Source organism: Dipodomys merriami, unplaced genomic scaffold, assembly GCF_024711535.1.
Source record: "Dipodomys merriami isolate MVZ:Mamm:240054 unplaced genomic scaffold, mDipMer1.0.p SCAF_65, whole genome shotgun sequence".
NCBI classification, from domain to species: domain Eukaryota; kingdom Metazoa; phylum Chordata; class Mammalia; order Rodentia; family Heteromyidae; genus Dipodomys; species Dipodomys merriami.
The window spans coordinates 335,001-357,500 of NW_027206235.1; the positions used below are offsets into that span (position 1 = coordinate 335,001).

Here is a 22,500-nt window from a genome sequence, read left to right on the forward strand (position 1 = left end):
CTCTGGTGGAGTTTTTATGGAGTAAGTAAGCAAGCAGGCAAGCAGAGACAACCAACCCCCAAAAAAGGCACAGACAGACAGACAGACAGACAGACAGACAGACACACAGACAGACAGACAGACAAGGACATACTCTAATACAGTGTGGGTGCTCTTGAAGGGAGAGAGACCTACACAGCTCCTTGACTTCATGGGTGTTTTCAGGGTTAGACAGGCGGGGGGGGGGGGAGATGTGGCAGCTGAGTTATGTACAGATAGCTGTTTTATCTTTGCCCCAACCTGAATTTCTAGATGTTTGGGGCATTTCTCTACAGGTAAGAAAAACAGGTCATTGACCATTCCTTCCTTCCTTCCTTCCTTCCTTCCTTCCTTCCTTCCTTCCTTTTTTTACTTTCTCTCTTTCTTCTCCCCACCCCCCCTCTCTCTCCTTTTTCTTTATTTTTTTGGGTGGGTGGGCAATACTGAGACTTGAAGTCAGGGCCTCAGCACTGTCACTCAACTTCTTCTTTTTTTTCACATATGAATAATTTTACAGTTTATTTCATTAAAATTATATTCTCAGAAAGGTAAAAAATATATATTAGCTATTTCATCAAATGAAGTAATTATACTAACACATAACATAAGTTAGTGAAAGTTTTATCTGTCATGAATAGGACAAAAAGTATCATCAAACAACATTTCTAGGAATCACACTCAACTTCTTTTGCTCACGTCTAGCACTGTATCATTTGAACCACATCACCACTTCTGGCTTTCTCTCTCTCTCTCTCTCTCTCTCTCTCTCTCTCTCTCTCTCTCTCTCTCTCTCTCTCTCTCTCTCTCTCTCTCTCTCTCCAGACACACACACACAGACACACACATGCATATACATACATATACACATATATTTATACACATACATACATATATATCTATCTATGCTTATATGTAGTGTGATACAAACATATATATATTTATTATTTTCAGTTTTTTTGTCGTCGGGTGTGAGGCTTGGACTCTGGGTCTGGGTGCTGTCTCTCTGCTCTTCATCTGAAGGCTCACTACTGTTCTGCCACTTGAGCCACAGGGTGCCACTGCTCCCCTTTTCTGTTTATATAGTGCTGAGGAATCGAACCCAGGGCCTCATGCTTGCAAGGGGAGCGAGCACTCTACCACTAAGCCACCTTCCTAGCTCTCCCCCCTTTTTTGGCCAGTCCAGCATGGAAGGCTCCTGCATCTTGTTTGTATGGACATACTCACAGCTGAATAACTGAGTTGTTTTGCTTAATAAAAAAAAAAATCCTGGTGTTGATATATGTGGAGGGGAAGGGAAAAAACAAATTGTTAAAACAGGGTTACAGGAGGACCCATTGAAACAATGAGATATACAAGTCGTTATGTCGAAAAACGAACTTTACAACTTTGGTGGGGGGACGGCGGGGGGGGGGGAGGATACGAAGGGATGGGAAGGGGAAAAAAAGCAGGAGGCTACAATGCTTATAAGAAATGTGCTCATTATCTTACCCATGTAATTGTAACCCCTCTGTACAGTATTTTCACAATAAAAATATGTTTAAAAATATATATATTTAAAAAAAAACTTGGTACAGTAGTCTAGAAACATGGTTGCTATTACAGCCTTCATTTGCTTCACTTGACCACTGTTTTCTCATTTAACAGCTTTTGGCGACAAGCATGATTATTTTTCGTGGGGTGGGGGTGACTGTTTTGAGGCTTTCCCAAATTTTTATGTCCAACAGGTTACCAGATCTAAGGAAAACCCAGAAGTTCGAGAATTAAGTAACTCTCGGGCTCAAACTACAGAGAAAGAAAAGGAGAAAGAGAGACCTATGGAGGGAAGGGGTTGGGGCGTTGGGGGGAGAGGTCATAGAAAGGAAAAGAAAACAGGGAAAAATAAAAACACAAAGTAAAGGTCGTTTTTAAGTGGAGGCCTGGACTCAAACCAGGCCACTGACTGAGGCTTCCTCATTATGGGATTTCAAAAGTGGGCCTTGGCTTCTTGCAGAAGTCATCTCGATGTGTTGGTGTTCTGCTGTACATATCATTTGGAAGCGACTCTATCTTTTCACTCCATGGTGAATGTATTCACATATATGTTCCTATAGAAAACCAGTTTCGTGTGTTTTCTCTCACATATGCAAAAGGTACGTTTAAAATAGGGGAGACATTAGATCTCTGGACTGACTGCCTGGCTGGCTGCTTGGCTGGCTGCTTGGCTGGCTGCCTGGCTGCCTGGCTGCCTGGCTGCCTGGCTGCCTGGCTGCCTCACTCACTCACTCACTCACTCACTCACTCACTCGCTCACTCACACACTCACACACTCACACACAGTAAGACCCAAAAGACAGGATAGATACTTTTAGGGGGAGAAACACCCACCGAGGCAAGGCCCAATGGTTATGTGCCCAGAAATGAAAGTGAAACCTTGAAAACACACAGAGGAAAAAGAAACAAAGTAAACTCTCTACCTTGAGCCTGTAGTAGGGTTTAAGAGATGATTCTGTTGGTTTCCCATGCATGCATGGGGGGGAGGGGGGGTGCTTTGACCCATGCTCTGTTTCTTTTTAAAATTTACTTCCCTCCCCGGTGTAAGTTTCCTCCTTTCTTTGAGGAAACTCTTGGCTCCGTTCCCGCAGTATACTCATTGTTTGTGCAAAAGCTCAGAGGAAGGGAGCTGCTCTTTTCCCTTCCACCACCCACCCCCACCTATTAGTTTTCTTTCCTAATAACTGTTCGTTTATGAGGGACTGAAAAGTGAAGAAAATAGGATGTGTGGAGCCATTCATTAGGAAGCTGTCCGGCTGTCTTGTCTCTGAATTCCTGGTGGTGCTTTCCCAGGCCTCATTTCCCCCTGGAAATTATCCTGCTTGCCTCTGTGTTCAATTCTGGGAAGGAAGATAGGCCGAGATAAGGCAACCTCTTGGCACGAAGCTGGAACACACGGCCACCTCGCCTCACGGGTACACAGCCTAATCATCCTATCCCGAGGGTCCTCCGTCAACAGTTTCTTACAACGATTTTTATTAGTTTAGTGGCCCTACTGAGGTTGAAATTCAAGGCCTCAACTCAGGCAGGCCTGCTGGGGTGGGCGTGTTTGTTTCTTCTTCTTTCTCCTCCCCCCCCCCACCCTCCCCCCTCCGCCAGGGCGCTTAAGTCGTTGCCATGACGACATTTACAAGACAAAGGAACGTTGCCTGGAGTTCCTGAGTTGACTGGGGCTCCAGGCTTAAACCAGCCCACCCCACCCCCACCCCCGACCCGCCCTGCGTCCTCTGCGAAACACCCCGGCGGGGTGGGGGGTGGGGCGGCCAGCCCTCAGCTCCTGTAACTTCATTAGCGCGCGGGGTGGGGTGGGGGTGAGTGAATCAGCCTCCCCTCCCCCTCCCCATCTTTACAAAAGTGGCCTCTTTTGCCCTTGGGCAGGAAAAGTCTGCGCGCGCGCGCTCTCTCTGGTCTTTTTCTGCTGGGACCCTCCCTGCCTACCACCAGCAGCCACTGACTTCCTGCAAGCTGGAGTTGTCAGACTACTTCCACCCGCCCGCTGCCACTAGTATGCCTCCCGCCCAAGCCCGCCAGGGACAGAATGGGAGGGGCGGGCGGGGAAGCTGGCATGCTTGCCTGTGCTCTGCCCTCTGCCCCTCCGGGAGGCATGACTGTGACCGTGGGATGTCCCCGTGGCCGACCCCTAAGCTCCCACCCTCTGGACGGAGGAGAGTGAGGGGAAAAAGGAGTTCAGGAGTCTTGTCTCCCCTCCATCTTCCCGCCTAGGTCAGGCCAGGATCTGCCTCTCTTCTCCCTGTCCCTGTTCCCCGTTCCTCTTAAGGAGTGACTGTGAAAGACCCCCTCCCTAACCAACCAGGCCCTGAGCCTCCTTTTCCTTTTAGGGGAACAGAGTTTTGTATCTAACCACGCTATTTCTGGCTTCTGTAATATGCTTTGCTAAGAAAATTATATTACCCCCATATTCCCCTTTTTGATAACTAACCTCACCAGTTAATCAATAAGCCCACACCCTACTAACTAACCCCACCCCGCAGTCAGCCCCCTGGTGTGAGCGAACGACAGGTGTTGACCTGGATGAAGGTCAACAGGCGGACAAAGAACAACAGGCGCTGACTCGGACAAAGGTCACTTCCTCATACCAAGGGCCGGAGACACACAACTCGGCACGTACACCGAGGGACCCCCTCGAACAGTGATTGGCCAAATCAGATGATTTGTTTTAAAAGGATTGGCTGCCTGCGTGCAGACCAGGTTGTAACACTTTAAACTTACTGGCTGAAAAAGCGCGGGCTCTACTGTAACGGACAGAGGGGTCCCATAAAAGGACCATCCCCGGGACTGCTCGGGGTTCCCAGCCACTGACCCGAACCTTGCGGATCTCGAGGTCACGTGCACCTGGGAACCTGGGCATGCCCAAATAAAACCCTCTTGCCTTTTGCATCTGGTGTCGTCTGACTGGTGCTTGGGGCAGGGAGGTCCTGATATGGGGGACACCCGAAGTCGGGGGTCTTTCATCTTGGGGGCTCGTCCGGGATCGCCCCCTGTCCCACTCCAGCTCGGACCCACCAGGAGGTAAGCCGGCCGGCCTTTGTCTTTGTCTCTGTCTGTCTGGTGTTTGTCTCCGCGCAGCGTCTGTACTATTACGCGTAATAGCTCTGTATCTGGGCGGCTTGAGAAGGAGCTGACGAGCTCGGACTTCTCCCCCGCCACCCTGGGGGACGCCTCAGGGATTAGAGGGGCTCGATTTTTTTCCGGAGCTCACGTCTGGAGGAAGGAGGGAACGTGGAATCTCTCTCCTTCCCGGGGAAAGGAGGGAACGTGGAATCTCTCTCCTTTCCGGGGATTTGCTTCCCCGTCTGAAAATCTGCTTTCGGTTTGTGACCGGAGCCGCGCAGCGTTTGTCTTAACCCGTCCGTTGTTGTTTCTTTTTGTGTTCAGTGTTGGTTTAACTCTTATCTTTCTTAATATGGGTCAGGTTGCTGTTACTCCTCTGTCTTTAACTCTAAACCATTGGAAAGACGTTAAAAAAATTGCTCACAATCTCTCCGTAGAAATAAGAAAAGGAAAATGGCAGACTCTCTGCGCTTCCGTGTGGCCAACCCTTAATGTAGGATGGCCAAAGGAGGGGACCTTCAGTCGCCAAATTATTTCGCAGGTCAAACAGAAGATATCTCTCCAGGGACCTCACGGACATCCTGACCAAGTTCCGTATATTATAACCTGGGAGTCCCTGGCTGACGACCCCCCACCTTGGCTCGCCCTCCTTATACCCCACCCTTTTCCTTCCCTTCCTTTTCCTGCGACATCCGCTTCCCCTCCTTCCACACCTACCGCTTCCCTTTACCCCCTTCTGAAACAGGAACCTACAATAATACCGGAGAAACCAGAACCGAAGCCCGTTCTGACCTCTGACGACCCCCCCCTTATTGACCTTCTCTCAGAAGAACCTCCCCCTTTCCAGGGCCCTCCATCAGGGCCAAGAGGGCCAAGAGCAGATCCGCAGCCGGTCACAGGGTCTCCAATCGCAGGCCGCCTCCGAGAAAGAAGAGATCGGGGCCTGGAGGAAGCAGCGGTGACACTGCCCCTGCGCCCGGTGGCGGGACCAGGACATCACCTGCAGTATTGGCCCTTCTCTGCGGCCGACTTGTATAATTGGAAAACACATAACCCCACTTTCTCTCAGGACCCGGTGGCTCTTACGGCCCTAATAGAATCCATTCTGACCACTCATCAGCCCACTTGGGATGATTGTCAGCAACTTTTACAGGTTCTCCTTACTTCAGAAGAAAGACAAAAGGTGATCCTGGAAGCCAGAAAGAATGTGCCGGGAGACGACGGCTGCCCCACCCAGCTCCCGAACGTCATAGATGACGCCTTTCCCCTGACCCGCCCCGATTGGGATTTTAACACACCTGAAGGTAGGACCCACCTACGTCTTTACCGCCGGCTGCTCATAGCGGGTCTCCATAAGGCAGGGCAAAGGCCCACCAATTTGGCCCAGGTAAGGCAGGCGGTTCAGGGAGCAGAGGAAACCCCCACCGCTTTCCTAGAAAGACTAAAAGAAGCTTACCGTAGATACACTCCGTTCGATCCTGATAGTCAAGAACAGCGGGGAAATGTGTCCATGGCTTTTATCTGGCAGTCTGCCCCAGACATTAGGGCAAAGTTACAGAGGTTGGATAATTTGCAGGATTACTCCCTGCAAGATTTGTTAAAAGAGGCAGAAAAAATCTATAACAAGAGAGAGACCCCGGAGGAGAAGGAAGACAGACGTAGGAAGGAAAGCGAGGAACGAGAGGCTGAGAGGGATCGAAAAAGAAATAGAGAGCTTAGTAAAATCCTGGCCACTGTAGCCTCAGGTAGACAAGACATAGGCCAGGCAGAGAAGGGGGGTGTAAGGCGGCCTCGAGTGAACCGCGACCAATGTGCTTATTGCAAGGAGACAGGACACTGGGTAAAAGACTGTCCGCAGAAACCAAGAAATTCTAGAAAAAGGACCCCAGGTCCCCCTACCCAGCTCCTAGCCCTGGATGAAGATTAGGGAAGTCAGGGCCAGGAGCTCCCCCCTGAGCCCAGGGTAACCCTAACTGTGGGGGAGCAACCAGTAACCTTTCTCGTGGACACTGGGGCCCAGTACTCGGTCCTAACCAAAGATCAAGGCCCGCTTAGTGGCCGAACTACCTGGGTGCAAGGTGCAACTGGCAGCAAGCGATACCACTGGACCACAGACAGAAAAGTTCTCTTGGATACCGGTAAGGTCACCCATTCTTTTCTTCACATTCCTGACTGTCCCTACCCATTGCTAGGGAGGGATTTACTAACCAAACTAAAGGCACAGATTCATTTCGAGGAGGAAGGGGCCTCTGTGACAGGACCGGCAGGCCGACCCCTACATGTTTTAACTTTCCAATTAGAAGAGGAATATAGACTTTTTGAAAAACCAAAGAGTGAGCCCAAAGAAATGGGGGAATGGCTAAAAGCAATTCCAAATGCCTGGGCAGAAACAAGCGGAATAGGACTGGCTATACAACAGCCCCCCGTAGTGGTCCAGTTGAAAGCAACCGCTACGCCAATAAAAGTTAAACAATACCCTATGTCAAAGGAAGCCTATGAGGGAATAAAACCCCATATTCGGCGCCTCCTGGATCAAGGCATACTTGCCCCTTGCCGTTCCCCTTGGAACACACCTCTATTGCCTGTTAAAAAGCCAGGCACCAATGATTATCGGCCAGTTCAGGACCTGAGAAAAGTAAATGAACGGGTAGAGGACATTCACCCGACAGTTCCTAACCCATATAACCTGCTTAGTACCTTGCCTCCTACGCACACCTGGTATACTGTTATAGACTTAAAAGATGCCTTCTTCTGCCTCCGGCTTAGTCCCCAGAGTCAAAGCTTATTTGCCTTTGAGTGGAAAGACCCTGAACAGGGCATCTCAGGACAACTCACGTGGACGAGATTGCCACAAGGATTCAAAAATAGCCCGACTCTGTTCGACGAAGCTCTCCACAAGGACTTGGCAGATTTTCGTCTTCAACATCCTTCCTTAATAATGCTCCAGTACGTGGATGATCTTCTCCTCGCAGCCACCACGAGACAGGCATGCTTGAGAGGTACTGAGGTATTGCTTAAAACCTTGGGGGAGCTTGGGTATCGGGCATCTGCTAAAAAGGCACAAATTTGTCAACAAACTGTAACCTATCTGGGGTATGAAATTCGAGAAGGGCAGCGCTGGCTGACCCCTGCCAGGAAGGAGGCTATATGTAACATCCCGTCTCCCCAAAACTCAAGGCAAGTAAGGGAGTTCCTGGGCACAGCCGGCTTTTGTCGCCTGTGGATTCCTGGTTTTGCGGAAATGACGGCCCCCTTGTACCCGCTCACCAAGCAGGGGGTTCCTTTTCAGTGGAACAGCGAGCAGCAACAGGCTTTTGACCAAATTAAAAAGGCCCTATTGACTTCCCCTGCTTTGGGACTCCCGGATGTGACTAAGCCCTTTGAACTGTTTGCTGATGAGAAACAGGGCTATGCAAAGGGAGTATTGACCCAAAAGCTGGGGCCCTGGAGGAGGCCAATTGCTTACCTCTCCAAAAAACTAGACCCTGTGGCTGCAGGATGGCCCCCTTGTCTACGAATGGTTGCCGCCATTGCAATGCTAGTCAAAGACGCCACCAAGTTAACCTGGGGACAGCCACTGACTCTACTGACTCCCCATGCCATTGAGACCATAATACGACAGCCTCCAGAGCGGTGGCTATCCAACGCGCGATTGACTCACTACCAATCTCTCCTACTGGACTCTGAGCGCATCCAATACGGGCCACTGGTGACCCTCAACCCAGCCACCCTATTGCCTCTCCCGGGAAAAATGCCTCTACATGACTGTAGTCAGATCCTTGCCGAGGCTCATGGGTCTCGGCCAGACCTCCTGGACGTTCCCCTATCGGATGCTGAGATGACGTGGTTCACAGACGGCAGTAGTTACCTGGAAGAGGGAAAGAGACGAGCTGGAGCGGCCGTCACCACGGACTCAGAGGTAATATGGGCTAGCGCGCTCCCAGAGGGCACCTCTGCCCAAAGGGCTGAACTGGTAGCTCTGACTAAGGCATTGCAAATGGCCGAAGGAAAGAGACTAAATGTGTACACCGACAGCAGGTATGCATTCGCCACTGCTCATGTACACGGGGAGATTTATCGGCGTAGGGGCCTTCTAACTTCAGCGGGAAGGGAAATCAAAAATAAGGCTGAAATTTTAGAACTGCTCCAAGCCTTGTTCCTCCCTAGCAAGTTAAGTATTATACACTGTCCCGGGCATCAGAAGGGGAGCAGCCCGGTGGCGAGAGGAAACAGACTGGCAGATGAAACCGCCCGGCAGGCAGCCCTGGGACCACAAATACTTCCCCTACGGTCTGGTGCTAAGGAAGCCACCCAACCGAGCTGGGACTGGGACTACTCTGATGAGGACCTGGACTTAATTCAAAAGTTGGGTGCTGATTTTGACCCTACAACCCAAAAATGGTTATATCAAAACAAGTATGTCTACCCTATTAAAGAGACCCGAGAGATGTTCCAACATTTGCATAATCTAACCCACCTAAGTGCAAGAAAAATGAAAGAACTAATAACCAGGCAAGGATCCCTCGGGTACTTCCCCAGAAGAGACCAAATTCTCCAACAAATAGCGGACAAGTGTCCTGCCTGTGCTCAGGTCAATGCAGGAAGAATCAGGCTTGACCCAGGGGTACGTTTACGAGGGCACAGCCCTGGCAATCAATGGGAAGTAGACTTCACTGAAGTTAAGCCCGGGATGTATGGCTACAAATACCTGCTAGTCTTTGTAGACACTTTTTCAGGATGGGTAGAGGCCTTCCCCACCAAGACAGAGACTGCAACGGTGGTCACTAAGAAGCTACTGGAAGAAATTTTCCCCAGGTATGGGCTTCCTAAAGCACTCGGGTCGGATAACGGGCCAGCCTTCACCTCCCAGGTAAGTCAGCAGGTGGCCAGGGTACTGGGGATAAATTGGAAATTGCATTGTGCATATAGACCCCAGAGTTCAGGACAGGTAGAAAGGATGAATAGAACAATCAAGGAGACTTTAACCAAATTAACGCTTGCAGCTGGCAATAAAGACTGGGTACAGCTCCTACCATTAGCACTGTATAGGGCCAGGAATACTCCTGGCCCCCATGGACTAACCCCGTTCGAAATCATGTTTGGGGGACCCCCCCCTGCAGTAACCTTTTATGACACTGACCAGGTTAAAGCACCTTCTTTGCAAAGCCATTTGCAAGCCCTACAATGGGTACAGCAAGAGGTCTGGAAACCACTTGCCCAGGCCTACAACCAGGAACTTAAAACCCCCTCACTGCCCCATTCCTTTCAGATTGGTGACTCAGTATGGGTCCGTAGGCACCAGACCAAAAACCTGGAACCTCGCTGGAAGGGACCCTATACTGTACTCCTGACAACTCCCACCGCTCTCAAAGTAGACGGGATTGCCTCTTGGATCCATGCGTCGCATGTCAAAAGAGCTCCTAAAATAGACAACTCCTCCGTCCACCAAGAGCCTCCACAATGGCGAGTCCAGCGCTCTCAAAACCCTTTAAAGATAAGACTTACTCGAGCCTGATTCCCTTCTTTTGCCTTGTGCTGTTATCTAGGTTGTACTTAGCCTCTCACCTGGCAAGTTATATCAGGTACTTCAGACGTAATTTGGCAGATTACCTCTGGAAGCCATCCCTGGGGCGCTTGGTGGCCGGACCTCACCCCCGACTTATGTCAATTAGTAGCCGGTATAGATTCGGGCCGTTGGGACTGGGACCGGACTCGATGCATACCGACATCCCCCTAGAGGGATACAGTTGCCCAGGGACGGCGTGTCCCGGGCAACCGCCAATAGATGTGGAAAGACCACCTATCTGTAGTACAGACCTCAGTTTTGACCCAACAATACCAAGCCCTCAGACAACAGGGAACTGGTAGAAAAGGACAAAGCCTCTAAGGTTAGAGGCATTAACAAAAGAAATGGGGGAATGAAAGACCCCCTCCCTAACCAACCAGGCCCTGAGCCTCCTTTTCCTTTTAGGGGAACAGAGTTTTGTATCTAACCACGCTATTTCTGGCTTCTGTAATATGCTTTGCTAAGAAAATTATATTACCCCCATATTCCCCTTTTTGATAACTAACCTCACCAGTTAATCAATAAGCCCACACCCTACTAACTAACCCCACCCCGCAGTCAGCCCCCTGGTGTGAGCGAACGACAGGTGTTGACCTGGATGAAGGTCAACAGGCGGACAAAGAACAACAGGCGCTGACTCGGACAAAGGTCACTTCCTCATACCAAGGGCCGGAGACACACAACTCGGCACGTACACCGAGGGACCCCCTCGAACAGTGATTGGCCAAATCAGATGATTTGTTTTAAAAGGATTGGCTGCCTGCGTGCAGACCAGGTTGTAACACTTTAAACTTACTGGCTGAAAAAGCGCGGGCTCTACTGTAACGGACAGAGGGGTCCCATAAAAGGACCATCCCCGGGACTGCTCGGGGTTCCCAGCCACTGACCCGAACCTTGCGGATCTCGAGGTCACGTGCACCTGGGAACCTGGGCATGCCCAAATAAAACCCTCTTGCCTTTTGCATCTGGTGTCGTCTGACTGGTGCTTGGGGCAGGGAGGTCCTGATATGGGGGACACCCGAAGTCGGGGGTCTTTCAACTGGAGAAACTGTCCGTCTGTGTTTGTGATTGTGATTAACATCGCAAAAACCTTCAAAGAATCTCAGATCGGTTAGAAGCCCGTTGGGTTTCACTTCTCAGGCGTGAGGGGTTGTTATCTCCCCCTCCCTCTCTCCTTTGATTTTTTACAAATTGTTAGGGAAATGGTGACATACAGAACGGTTACAGTATGCCAGCCCACACCGGTGGCTCGCGTCTGTAATCCTAGCTGCTCAGGAGGCTGAGAGCTGAGGATCACGGTTCAAAGCCAGGCAGGGCAGGAAAGTCACCAGACTCTTATCTCCAATGAGGCACTAGAAAATCGGAAGTGGCGTTGTGGCTCAAGCGGTAGAGCACTCGCTTTGAGCTGAAGAGTTTAGGGACAGCGCCCAGGCCCAGAGTTTAAGACCCACCACTGACAAAAAAAAAAAAAAAAAAAAAAAAAAAAAGGATAGGAAAGATTACATTACATAAGTGAGGTAGGAAGAGTACATTTTTTTTTTAATTAATAAGTTTTTTTTTTTTTTTTTTTTTTTTTTTTGTCGTTGGGCTTGAACTCTGGGCTTGGGCGCTATCCTGCCCGGGCTGGCTTTGAACCGTGATCCTCAGCTCTCAGCCTTCTGAGTAGCTAGGATTACAGGCGCGAGCCACCGGCGCCCGGCTAATGAGTTGTGTTAATTGTGAAAATACTTACAGAGTGGTTACAATGACACGAGCAAGGAAATGAGTACATTTCTTATCAAGCATTGTTGCCTCCTCCTTTGTTTCCATTCCTGCCCTCCCATCTCCCCCCACCCCCTAAAAAAGAGTACTTTTTTTTTTTGGACAATGTCACCCCTTCCCTGGCTCTCTCACAGGTTTTCCCTCCCTCAAGTTCTGTTTGTTCCCCACCCACAGGTTGTGTGTCAACATAGTGTCTAGTGAGTGCCACTGTTGCACTTCTTCATCCTGGGTCCCTCCATTTCTTGCCCCTCCCGGAAATAGATGAAGGAAGAAACAATGGGGGGGGGGGAGAAGAGAAAACAAAATAACATCGATGATAACAAACACAAAGAAAGGGGAAGACTTCTTGTTATATGATCAGAGGTATATAGGCATTGCACTTTGGTGAGCCTCATGTCTTCAATTAAGCAACCCAAAGGCCAGAAGTGGAGTTTTGGCTCAAATGGCAGACTGCCAGTCTCTTTTTTTTTTTTTTTTGGCGCGGGGGCGGGGGGGTCCGGTCGTGGGGCCTGAACTCTGGGCCTGGGCGCTGTCCCTCATCTCTTCAGGTTAAGGCTAGCATTCTACCACTTGAGCCACAATGCCACTTCCGGCTTTTTTTCTGCTTATGTGGTGCTGAGGAATCGAATCCAGGGCCTCACGCATGCAAGGCAAGCGCTCTACCACTGAGCCACCTTCCCAGCCCCAGAGTGCCAGTCTTGAGCACAAGAGCCAAGGGACAGCACTCAGGCTCTGAGTTCAAGCCCCAGGACTGACTGGGGCGTGCACACACACACCCTGCACCCCTTGATCTTTGCTGGTGTTTCCTACCACACAGGCACAGGCACGTATGGCAGCATGTGATCTACCTCCCCCCCTCCCCCCACACACACTTTGCACTGCCGCCACCACCACCGCCGCCGCCACCAACTATAGCAACAGACTTCCTAGGCTTCCCCTCCACCACCACCACCCCCTCCGCCCCGGGCCCTAGTTTAGATCGATGAACCAAAGTGTCCCCACTGCACGTTCGGCTCTGGCAAATATCAGATAGGATTACAGTGATGAGGAGAGAGGAGCGACCGCCATGGATTGACTGTAGGGCCCAGAGGACAGAATGCCAGCCCAGGCCCATTCATAGGTCAAGCCAGGAAAATGTTTTTTGTTTTTGTTTTTGTTTTTGATTTCCGGTCTCTCTCCACACCCCATGTGTTTTGTCTGTCTGTCTCTCTGTGCCATAGGGGTTTGCCATTCATGACCTGTGTGGGCGGGGATGTGCTGGGGTGTGTGTGTGTGTGTGTGTGTGTGTGTGTGTGTGTGTGTGTGTGTGTGTGTGTGTGTGTGTGTGTGTGTGTGTGTGTGTGTGTGTGTGTGTGTGTGTGTGTGTAGGGGGAGGTGTTCCTTCCTCACAAGACCTTCCTAAGTGTCTTGATCGATCTTGGGCCTGACGTTCTTTTTCCTTGTTTTGGGGTGCCACCTACTGGACACCGTGTGGAGTGACAGGGAATGATTCGGTGCTGATGGCGGGGGCTGGCGACTCTCGCGAGAGTCCGAGAGACTCTCGCGAGAGTAGCGATGAGGTATCGCCGGCTCTCTTCTGCGGCTTTATTTATTTACAACGAAACAAAACGAAACAACAGCAAACAAGGAAATGTTCTTGAAGGGAGGGCCGAGCGGAGGGAGAGGGGGGCCCGCAGGGGGTGTTTTTTTTCGTTATTTTCTGGACACGGAATTCGTTTGGATATTATGTCTTACGAGCAAACTGTACCAGTTTATTTACGGTTGTAATTTTTTTTTTTTTTTTTTTTTTTTGGATCCGGTCGTGGGGCCTGAACTCTGGGCCTGGGCGCTGTCCCTCAGCTCTTCAGCTCAAGGCTAGCGCTCTACCACTTGAGCCACAGCGCCACTTCCGGCTTTTTTCTTTTTGCTTAATGTGGTGCTGAGGAATCGAACCCAGGGCCTCAGGCATGCAAGGCAAGCACTCTACCACTGAGCCACCTTCCCAGCCCCTACGGTTGTAATTTATATACGGTACCACAAATGTCTTTACGTCCGTATTATGAAAAAGGGTCCCACGGCTGCAGTGGGTGAAAGATTGAGACGGGAACATTTCTAAAGGAGTGCCAAGAAAATGGAAAACAGGCAATGCAATAGTTTAGGGAGAGTTATAAATATCAAGTGCTGCCCTAGGTGAAATTTCATGCAAATGTCCTCACCCACTCAGGTAAACTTTTTATATAGGTATCAGAATACAATTTCTTGAACTATATAGACTTTTATTCACTTGATTTCCCTTAAGTAAATTAAAATAACTGGCTGTTGACAGGGCACATCTGGATATTTCTATCGGCCCCATAGAGATAATCTGTTACATTTTAGGACATGGTAGATTATATTTGCTATTTCCCCAAATGGACTTTACAAAAGCCATCCGTGGCCCCAAAGATGTTTCTGGACCTCTCATCATGTGTGACTAAATAGGCCTCAGTGAATTAAGCTGAGAAAGCTGCAAAACAAAGCAGATCACTTCAGTTATGGAATATTAAGAGAATAAAAGTAGCTTTATACCACTGGATCTTTAGTGAGAAGGTAGAATAAAAAGAAGAGAAAAATATTGGAGGATGCAATATAAGCCAATTGAAACGTATCCAACCGCGGATCTGGCTTTGAAGTGGCTATTGACTAGTGTGGTCCTAGACCATCGTGTCCAGAAGGATACATCGATGTGTTTTGAAAGATCCTAAACCAAATGTACTTGTGATCATGACCCAAAGCGTGAGGACAGGTACATTTCTGTCCTCCTAATTCCAGCTTTGGTCCTCACACGTCCGGTTGTTATAATACGTTCACAGTCGTGCCACTTACGGATATTACGTCTTGTGTCTTCTCTGCAATATCTTAAATGCTCAGAGAAGTTACACCTTCTGACAAAAGGACAGTATGTGTGTCACACACACGGGGACACACACACACTCTGTTTGCCCGGAGTGCTGTGTAGCTTACCATGTCCAGTTATAGTTTAGGTCTAGCGTCCACGTAGGAGAGAAAACAGGTGCCGTTGGTTGGTCGGTCTGTCTGTCTCTCCGCCGGTCTGTCTTCCCCTGGCATCACCTGTTCTAGGTTCTTCTCCGCCGCCGCCGGCACCCCCCCCCCCTCTGCCCCCCCCCCCCCCCCGCTCCTAGTCCATCAGTCCATCCATCTACTTCCCTGTAACTGACATAATCTTCTTCTTCTTCTTTGGGGAATGGATGAATAAACTTTTACCTTGTGGATATTGTACACACACCCTAAGGGGTGTGTGTGTGTGTGTGTGTGTGTGTGTGTGTGTGTGTGTGTGTGTGTGTGTGTGTGTGTGTGTTGACGGAATAGAGTGTTTACCATGCCTGACCCCCTGGCTCTGCCTCTCTACCCGTCTGCGATGCGATGTGTGTGCTGGGGCGCTTCTGCCCGCATATGTTCCCAGTGCGAACTCCAAAGAGAAGTACGCCCGCCGGGCCTGTGGGTTCTAACCATGCTTCACCCCCCCCCCCGGGAGATAGGATTGCCCCTCTGACCCCCCCACTCTGTTTGGGCCGGGGCCCCTCGTCTGTCTCTCCCTGTCTTTCCTCCTAGGGTTCCCTACCTGCCCTCCCCCCAGCCCCGCGCGCACACACACACACACACACACACACACACACACACACACACACACAGAGTCACACACACACACACACACAGAGTCACAGACACACACACCCACACCCACTGTGCACCGCCACACTCGGGTCCAGGTCCTCCACCACAGGCATGTGAGTGAAGATGCCTCTACCCTCCAACACCTGTGTGTCGGGTTCAGATTCATCGCCTCATGCCCCGAATCCTGCTCCAGAGAGAGTGGCAGAGCCTATTAGAAAAGGCTAGCTGTTTTTTTGTTTTTGTTTTTGTTTTTGTTTTTTTTATTTTAAGGTAGTCCCATTTGTCGAGTCTCTCTCCAATTTGTTGTGACCCTGGGACTCTGTTCAGGAAGTTCCTTCCTGTGCCTATTAGTTCAAGTGTCTCTCCTACTCTGTCCTGCAGTAGTTTCAGAGATTCAGGTTTAATGTTAAGGTCTTTAATCCATTTTGAGTTGATGTTGGTGCATGGTGATAGGCTGGGGTCCACTTTTAGTTTTCTGCATGTGGCTGCCCAGTTTTCCCCGTACCAGCGGTTGAAGAGGCTGTGTTTCTTCCATTGTATGTCTTTGGCTCCTTTGTCGAATATCAGCTGGCTGTAGGCCTGTGGGTTTATTTCTGGATCTTCTATTCTGTTCCATTGGTCTTCGGGTCTGTTTTTGTGCCAGTACCATGCTGTCTTTGTTATTATAGCTCTGTAGTAGAGTTTGAAGTTCGGCATGGATAGCCCTCCCATATTGTCTTTATCCCCTAGAATTGTTTTGGCTATTCTAGGTCTTTTGTTGTTCCATATGAATTTTTGGACTGTTTTCTGTATTTCAGTGATGTACGTCATTGGGATTTTAATAGGAATTGCGTTGAATTTGTATATTAGTTTTGGAAGTATTACCATCTTTACTATATTAAGTCGGCCTATCCAGGAGCATGGGAGGTCTTTCCATTTCCTAGTGTCTTCTGCAATTTCTTTCTTTAACTTTTTATAGTTCTCATTAAATAGTTCTTTTACATCTTTGGTTAGGTTAATTCCTAAATATTTTATTTTTCGGGAGGTTATTGTGAATGGGGTTGCTCCCTTTATTTCCCTCTCTTCCTGTACATTATCAGTGTATAGGAAGGCAACTGATTTTTGTGGGTTTATTTTGTATCCTGCTATTTTGACGAAGAGAGTTATGATTTCTAAGAGATTCGGGATGGACTTTTAGGGATCGTGGAGGGAGGTATAGTATCATGTCGTCTGCAAAAAGGGATAGTTTAACTTTTTCTTTCCCTATGCGGATCCCTTTAATGTCTTTTTCTTGCCTTATTGCCCTGGCTAAGGGTTCTAGGACTATATTGAAGAGGAGTGGAGACAGTGGGCATCCTTGCCTTGTTCCTGATTTTAGGAGAATTGGTTGTAGCTTTTCCCCATTAAGTATAATATTGGCTATTGGTCTGTCATAAATGGCTTTTATTGTTTTTAGAAATGTTCCTTCTATTCCTATTTTCTCCAGAGCTTTTAGCATGAATGAATGTTGAATTTTGTCAAAGGCCTTTTCTGCCCAGCCAGCGGCTCTCGTTTGGCTTTCCTGTCATTTAGTGATGGGTGAGTGGACTCACGCTTCCCATGGCGCTGTCACCGTGGTTTTCCAGACCTGTGTGCGTGACGTGTACCTACCCTCTCTGTGTTAGAAGAAACCTCTCTCTGGCCTTCCCCCTGCCCTTTCCCTGCCTGTGAAGGGGGGGGGGCGGGTGGGGGCGGGGGGAGGGAGCGTGTTGTGGGGCGGGCGGGCGGCGGACTTTCACAAGTGAGCGGGGTGCCTCCCGAGGGCTCGTCTCTTGCTGGAGCCGACCCATCTTTGGGAGTTTTTTGTTGTTGTTGTTGTTGTTGTTGTTGTTGTTTCTTTCTGGTTTCCATCTGGGGGAAAAAGAAAACAAAACGTACAAACCCCCCCCCCCCCAAAAAAAAGACGGGCGGGCAGACGGTGGGACGAGCGCTCACTTGCCCTTTTCTGGCCATGTTGGGTGGGGGTGGGGGTCTTGCCACGGGCGGCGGAGGTCGTGCGGGTGGCCGGTTCGTTTTCTCTCGTGGTGCAGGCCTGCCGTCTTTGCTGCCCCTTCCTGCTTGGGACCGATCCCGGCTTCCCGGTTCTCGGGTTCGGGCCGCTCCGTTCGGGCGACTCCCGTCCTGGTTCCTGGTTTCACTTTGGTCGCTGGCGGCGGCGGCGGCGGCGGCTCGATCTCGGTCTAGGTCTCTGGTGGCTCTGGTGTCGTTCGTGAGGTCGCAGAGAGGACCCGGCTGCAGGTCCTGACCTAGGTTGTGCCTCTCGGTGCGTGGCGGTGGGGAGTGAGGCGATTCGTTTCCGTGTTCTGTGTCTCCGGAGCTCAGAGCCGGCCGGCGCGCGCCGATCCGGGGTACGGCGGCTCGGTGGAGTCGGTCGTTGGAAGGCGGTTGTCGTGCTCCCCCTGGCGTCCGCCTTGATATGACAGTCCCCTCGTTCTCAGCCGAGCGAGCGAGTGAAGGAGGAGGTCTGGCGGCAGCGAGCCGGGCGGAGGCCCGGCCTCTACCGGGTGCCGGGCGCGACTGTCGCCGTGGTGTCGCTGTGGCGCCGGGGCGGCTGTTCTGTCGGACTTTGCGCCCGCAGGCGAGCGCGGGGTGGGGCCGTGAGTCGCCGCTCTCTCTTCCGTGCCCGGTCTGTGCCGGGGGTGGCGGCTTGGTCGGGTCGACCAGTAGTTCTGTCTGGGCCCGACGCCTTGTCCTCCTCCCCTCCCGTAGTTCTGTCTGGGCCCGACGCCTTGTCCTCCTCCCCTCCCTGGACTCTGGTCTTTGAGGGCGAAAGAAGGAGAGTACGAGGGACGTCTCGGGAGTCGGGGGAAAGGGTCCCCGGGTGAGCCGCTAGGTGGTGGGGCCGGTCCCGGCCCGGACTCGGACCACCCCCCCTCCCCGGAGTCACCTCCGAGTGAGCGCTTGGCGCGTGCCGGGCGCGAGGGCCTGGGTCGCCGGCCCCGTGTGGTCTCCCTCCACGGCCCCGGAGGCCGGAGGACAGACCTCTGCGGCGGGAGGAGCCGTGGGCACGGCCGAGGCGAGCCTCGGGGCCGGGGCCTACACCCCCCCCCCCCTCCCCGACATAGGATGGTCGTCGGAGTCACCTCCGAGTGAGCGCTTGGCGCGTGCCGGGCGCGAGGGCCTGGGTCGCCGGCCCCGTGTGGCCCCCCTCCACGGCCTCCTCCACGGGCCCCGGAGGCCAGAGGCCAGACCTCTGCGGCGGGAGGAGCCGTGGGCACGGCCGAGGCGAGCCTCGGGGCCGGGACCTACACCCCGCCCCTCCCCGACATAGGATGGTCGTCGGAGTCACCTCCGAGTGAGCGCTTGGCGCGTGCCGGGCGCGAGGGCCTGGGTCGCCGGCCCCGTGTGGCCTTCCTCCACGGCCTTCTCCACGGCCCCGGAGGCCGGAGGACAGACTTCTCCGGCGCGAGGAGCCGTGGGCACGGCCGAGGCGAGCCTCGGGGCCGGGACCTACCTACCTACCGTCTGCGGTGTGCGCGATGGCGGGGACTTGCCCGGTGGGCCCTGCGTAGGGGAAAAGTCGAGGCGGAGGGAGCACCTCGGGAGTCGGGGACCCGAGCCCGGGAGTCCCGCGTGTGTGCGTGCTGGCGGCAGGGCGCTCACCACCGACCCCGCGCGGTGTGGGTGTGGTGGCTGGGTGCCTCTCGGAGTGGGTGCCTCGCGTCTGCCGGGGGAAGGCTCCCCGTGCCGCTCGTGCCGTGAGCCCGTGCGCACCCGGGGTAGTGGGGCGGGTGCGTCCCCTGACCCCGCTCCCGCCCTCTCTCTTCGTCTGTCTTCGCCTTATGTGGTCGACCAGCTGTCCCTGAGAGTTCCGTGTCTGGCTCTGTTGGGGACGTGTTGGGGACAGGTGTCCCCGATGTGGTTTCCGAGAGGTCCCTGTCGCCAGCGAGTTGTCGCCCCTGCGTGACCAGCTGGTTTTGGCGTGGTGACGTGAGGATTTTGTACCTGCAGGAGGGTGCTGGCATGCTGTGTCCCGGTGGCTGTCAGCGGGTCTTTTGGGGCTCTCTCGGATGCTGTGTGCCGGGCCTTTCCCGTCTCTTCCCGGTCCGGGTCCCCCTGCCCTTCCCCCCGCACCCCGGGCTCCCGCTGCCCTGAGCAGGCCTTGCCCCTGTGGTGGCTCGTGGGTGTGGTGGTGGTGGTGGTGGTGGTGGTGGTTGGTTGGTGGCTGAGTGAGTCCCGTCGTCCTTGATCTCTCCCCCGCTCCCGGTGCCGGATTCTGGCCCTTGCCTCGGCACGCCGAGGAGGAGAGTGGTTGGTTGCCTGGGGTGCATAGGTAGGCCCGCGCGGTGTGCTTCCCTCGCCGTGGCCGGCTTGAGGAGGAAAAGGCGGGGGGCGAGTCCTGCCTTGCCTTGCCTGTGCGTGTGCGGCATCCCCGTCCTGCCGTCGTGCTCGTCCGACCTCCGTGGCTTTTTTTTTTTTTTTTTCCTATCGCCCCTAGCTCCAACTCCCCCGACCTGCCGCTTCCCGATGGCGGGCCTGGTCGGCCGCTGACCTGCGCTACTCCCGAGCGCTGTCCGTGGTTCTTTTTCTTTTTCTTTTTTTCCTCTCTAGCTTCTTTCGGCTCTGTGCCCGGCGGAGGTGTCCTGGTAATCCCGAGCGCCAGGGACGCTGAAGCCCGTGGTATTTTTTTATTTTTTTATTTTTTTAAGTTTTTTTTTTTTTTTCTTTTTTTTTTTTTTTTTCCTTTTACCTCGCTCGTTACTCACGAAAGGTTGTCTGTCCTGGCTACGCTTTTATCCCAGGCTGTTGGCCCTCTCGGGAGCCGAGCTTCCTGGGCCCCACCGCCTCCCGAGTGCCGTGTGGCTGTCTTCTCCGCCCCCTCGGTGTGATTGATGTGGTGACGTTGCGATCTCCTTCGGGCCCGGGCCTAAGCTGCGCCAGGCGAGGGACGGACATTCATGGCGAATGGGACCGCTCTTCTCGTTCTGCCCGTGGGCCCCTGCCCTCACCGTCCCACCGTGCCGGCGCCGGTGGTGTGCGGGGAGGCAGGGGTGCGGCAACCGGGTCCGGCTGCACTCTCCCTGCCCTCGCCGTGAGGTCGGGGACTTGTACACGCTGGAGGAGGGGGGGCGCCCCTGATCTTGCTCCTCTCTTCCCGTGACTCGTTATCGGCACGGGGGTCGGCTCTCTCCGCGGAGAGGGAGGGTCGGTGCTCCGTGCTTGCCCGTGCTGTGTGGTGTGAAAAGCCGCGCCTCGCGCTCTGCCCTCTTGCGGTGCTCCCGGAACGCTCCCGGTCGGTTCTCTCAGGTGCCTGAGGCTGAGTGGTGGTGTCGTTCCCGATCCCGGCGTTGTCCGTTGCCTTGTGCCAGCCTGCTGCCCGTGGTGTGTCCCGGCCGTCCTTGGGTTTGTGGGGCTTGTGCGAGTGAGAAAAAAGTTATCGCAGAGATTGACGTCTCTGCTGGGGGGGGGGGTCGAGGCGGTTCCCCAGAGGAGGAGCGCTCTTCCCTTCTTGCGCCGGGCGGGTGGCTTCCCCGCATGAGCTGCCGGCCCTGGTCCTGGCTTGTCTTCCCTGCCGTGTCACCTGGCTCTTGTTGCACCGGGGGACCTGAGATGTTGCAGTGGGAGGCGAGCCGGGCCTGTGCGGGCTTTCCCGCCCGTGTGCGCGACCTTGCTCTGGCCCCGCACGGCAAGGCCGACCGACCAGGGTTGGTGTTGCTGCTGCCGCAGACCCCCCCCCGCCCCACCCCTCCCTGCCACCCGTGGTGGGAAGGATGGACGCCTTTGATGTGTGCTGGTCCCGGCGGGGTTCCCGTCGGGGTTGGGTGCGGGCCACCCTCAGAGTGAGGAGAGGTTCTCTAGCGATCCTCGTTCGGGAGGCGGCGTTCGCTGCCGGGTTGGCGGGGGCCCGCCCCCGATGGGCTCCCGCGGCCCTGCCGCTCCCTGTCCCGCTTTTGAGCGTTAGTGGCTGCCCGCGTTGGTAACTGCGTGCCCGCGCCTCCCCCCTCCGAGCTGGGGGAGGGTCCCGCGGGGCCTCTCCCGGGCCGTCGTCTGGTGTGGTGAGTGGAGGACGTTCCCGATCCGTCCCCGCCCCTGCCTCGCGCGCGGTGTGTCGAGTGGCGGAGCCTGGAGCCTGTGCTGGGTCGCGATGCGAGGGCGTGTGGTGTGTGGCTTCCCGGCCTCGTGCTTGGGGTGCCGTGGGGTTTTTGGGGGGTCCCGTCCCCCTCCCCCTCCGGCCCCTGGCGACGCTGTTCCCGAGCGTCTGTGTGGGCCGCCGCCCGTTGGCGACGACGGCGCCGTGCCGGGCGCCGGGCCCCGCGGTGTTCCGGGGCCGCCGTGCCCGTGGTGGTGTGCCGCTCGGGGGGGTTCTGGCCCTCCGGAGCCGAGGATCCCGGTGTGTGTGGGCCCTTGCTCACGCGGCCGAAAAAAGAGGCGGTCGATGATGGGTGCCGTGCCCGGCGGTGTGGATGGGTGCGGTGGGGCCCTGCTGGCGCGGGTGGCTCCGCGGGCGCTCGCGGGGTCTTTGAGGCGTGTGCGAGCTGCCTTTTCCCTCTCGGGCCTCTTTTGGGGGGGCCCGCCGCTGCCGCGGTGGGGGTTTCCGGTCCGCTGGTCGGCCGGCTCGGTGTCCCAGGCGTTGCGCGGGACCGCCCAGGAGTTGGGGGTGGTGAGATCCCGCGTTCGTTTCCCTGGCGTGCCGGCTGTGCCCGGAAAGGTCTCACCTCCCCGCTGGTTTGCGGCTGCGCCACCCGCCCGTGGGGGGGGGTGGCCGCTCGCTCGCCTCTCACCCCGGTGACCCGACCCGATGACCCTCCCCGCTGCTCTTATTGGGCTTCCGGCATGCCCTCCTCACCCGCATCAGCCTTCCGCGATCCTCACCGGTTTGGCCTTGGTGGCCGGCCACCGGCGGACGGTCGAGTTGGGCGTGTGTGGTGTGTTCTCTTGGT

The 22,500-nt window shown here is 53.9% G+C and overlaps 1 protein-coding gene across 1 annotated transcript; it reads left to right on the plus strand.

The window, feature by feature from the left end:
* The first annotated feature begins 4,489 nt into the window (after positions 1-4,489).
* LOC138815556 (uncharacterized) lies at positions 4,490-9,450 on the plus strand. Its single transcript, XM_070004986.1, is given in 4 exon segments — positions 4,490-4,578; positions 4,636-4,768; positions 5,366-9,410; positions 9,413-9,450. Coding segments are annotated over 4 exon segments (4,305 nt in total).
* The last annotated feature ends 13,050 nt before the right edge of the window (positions 9,451-22,500 follow it).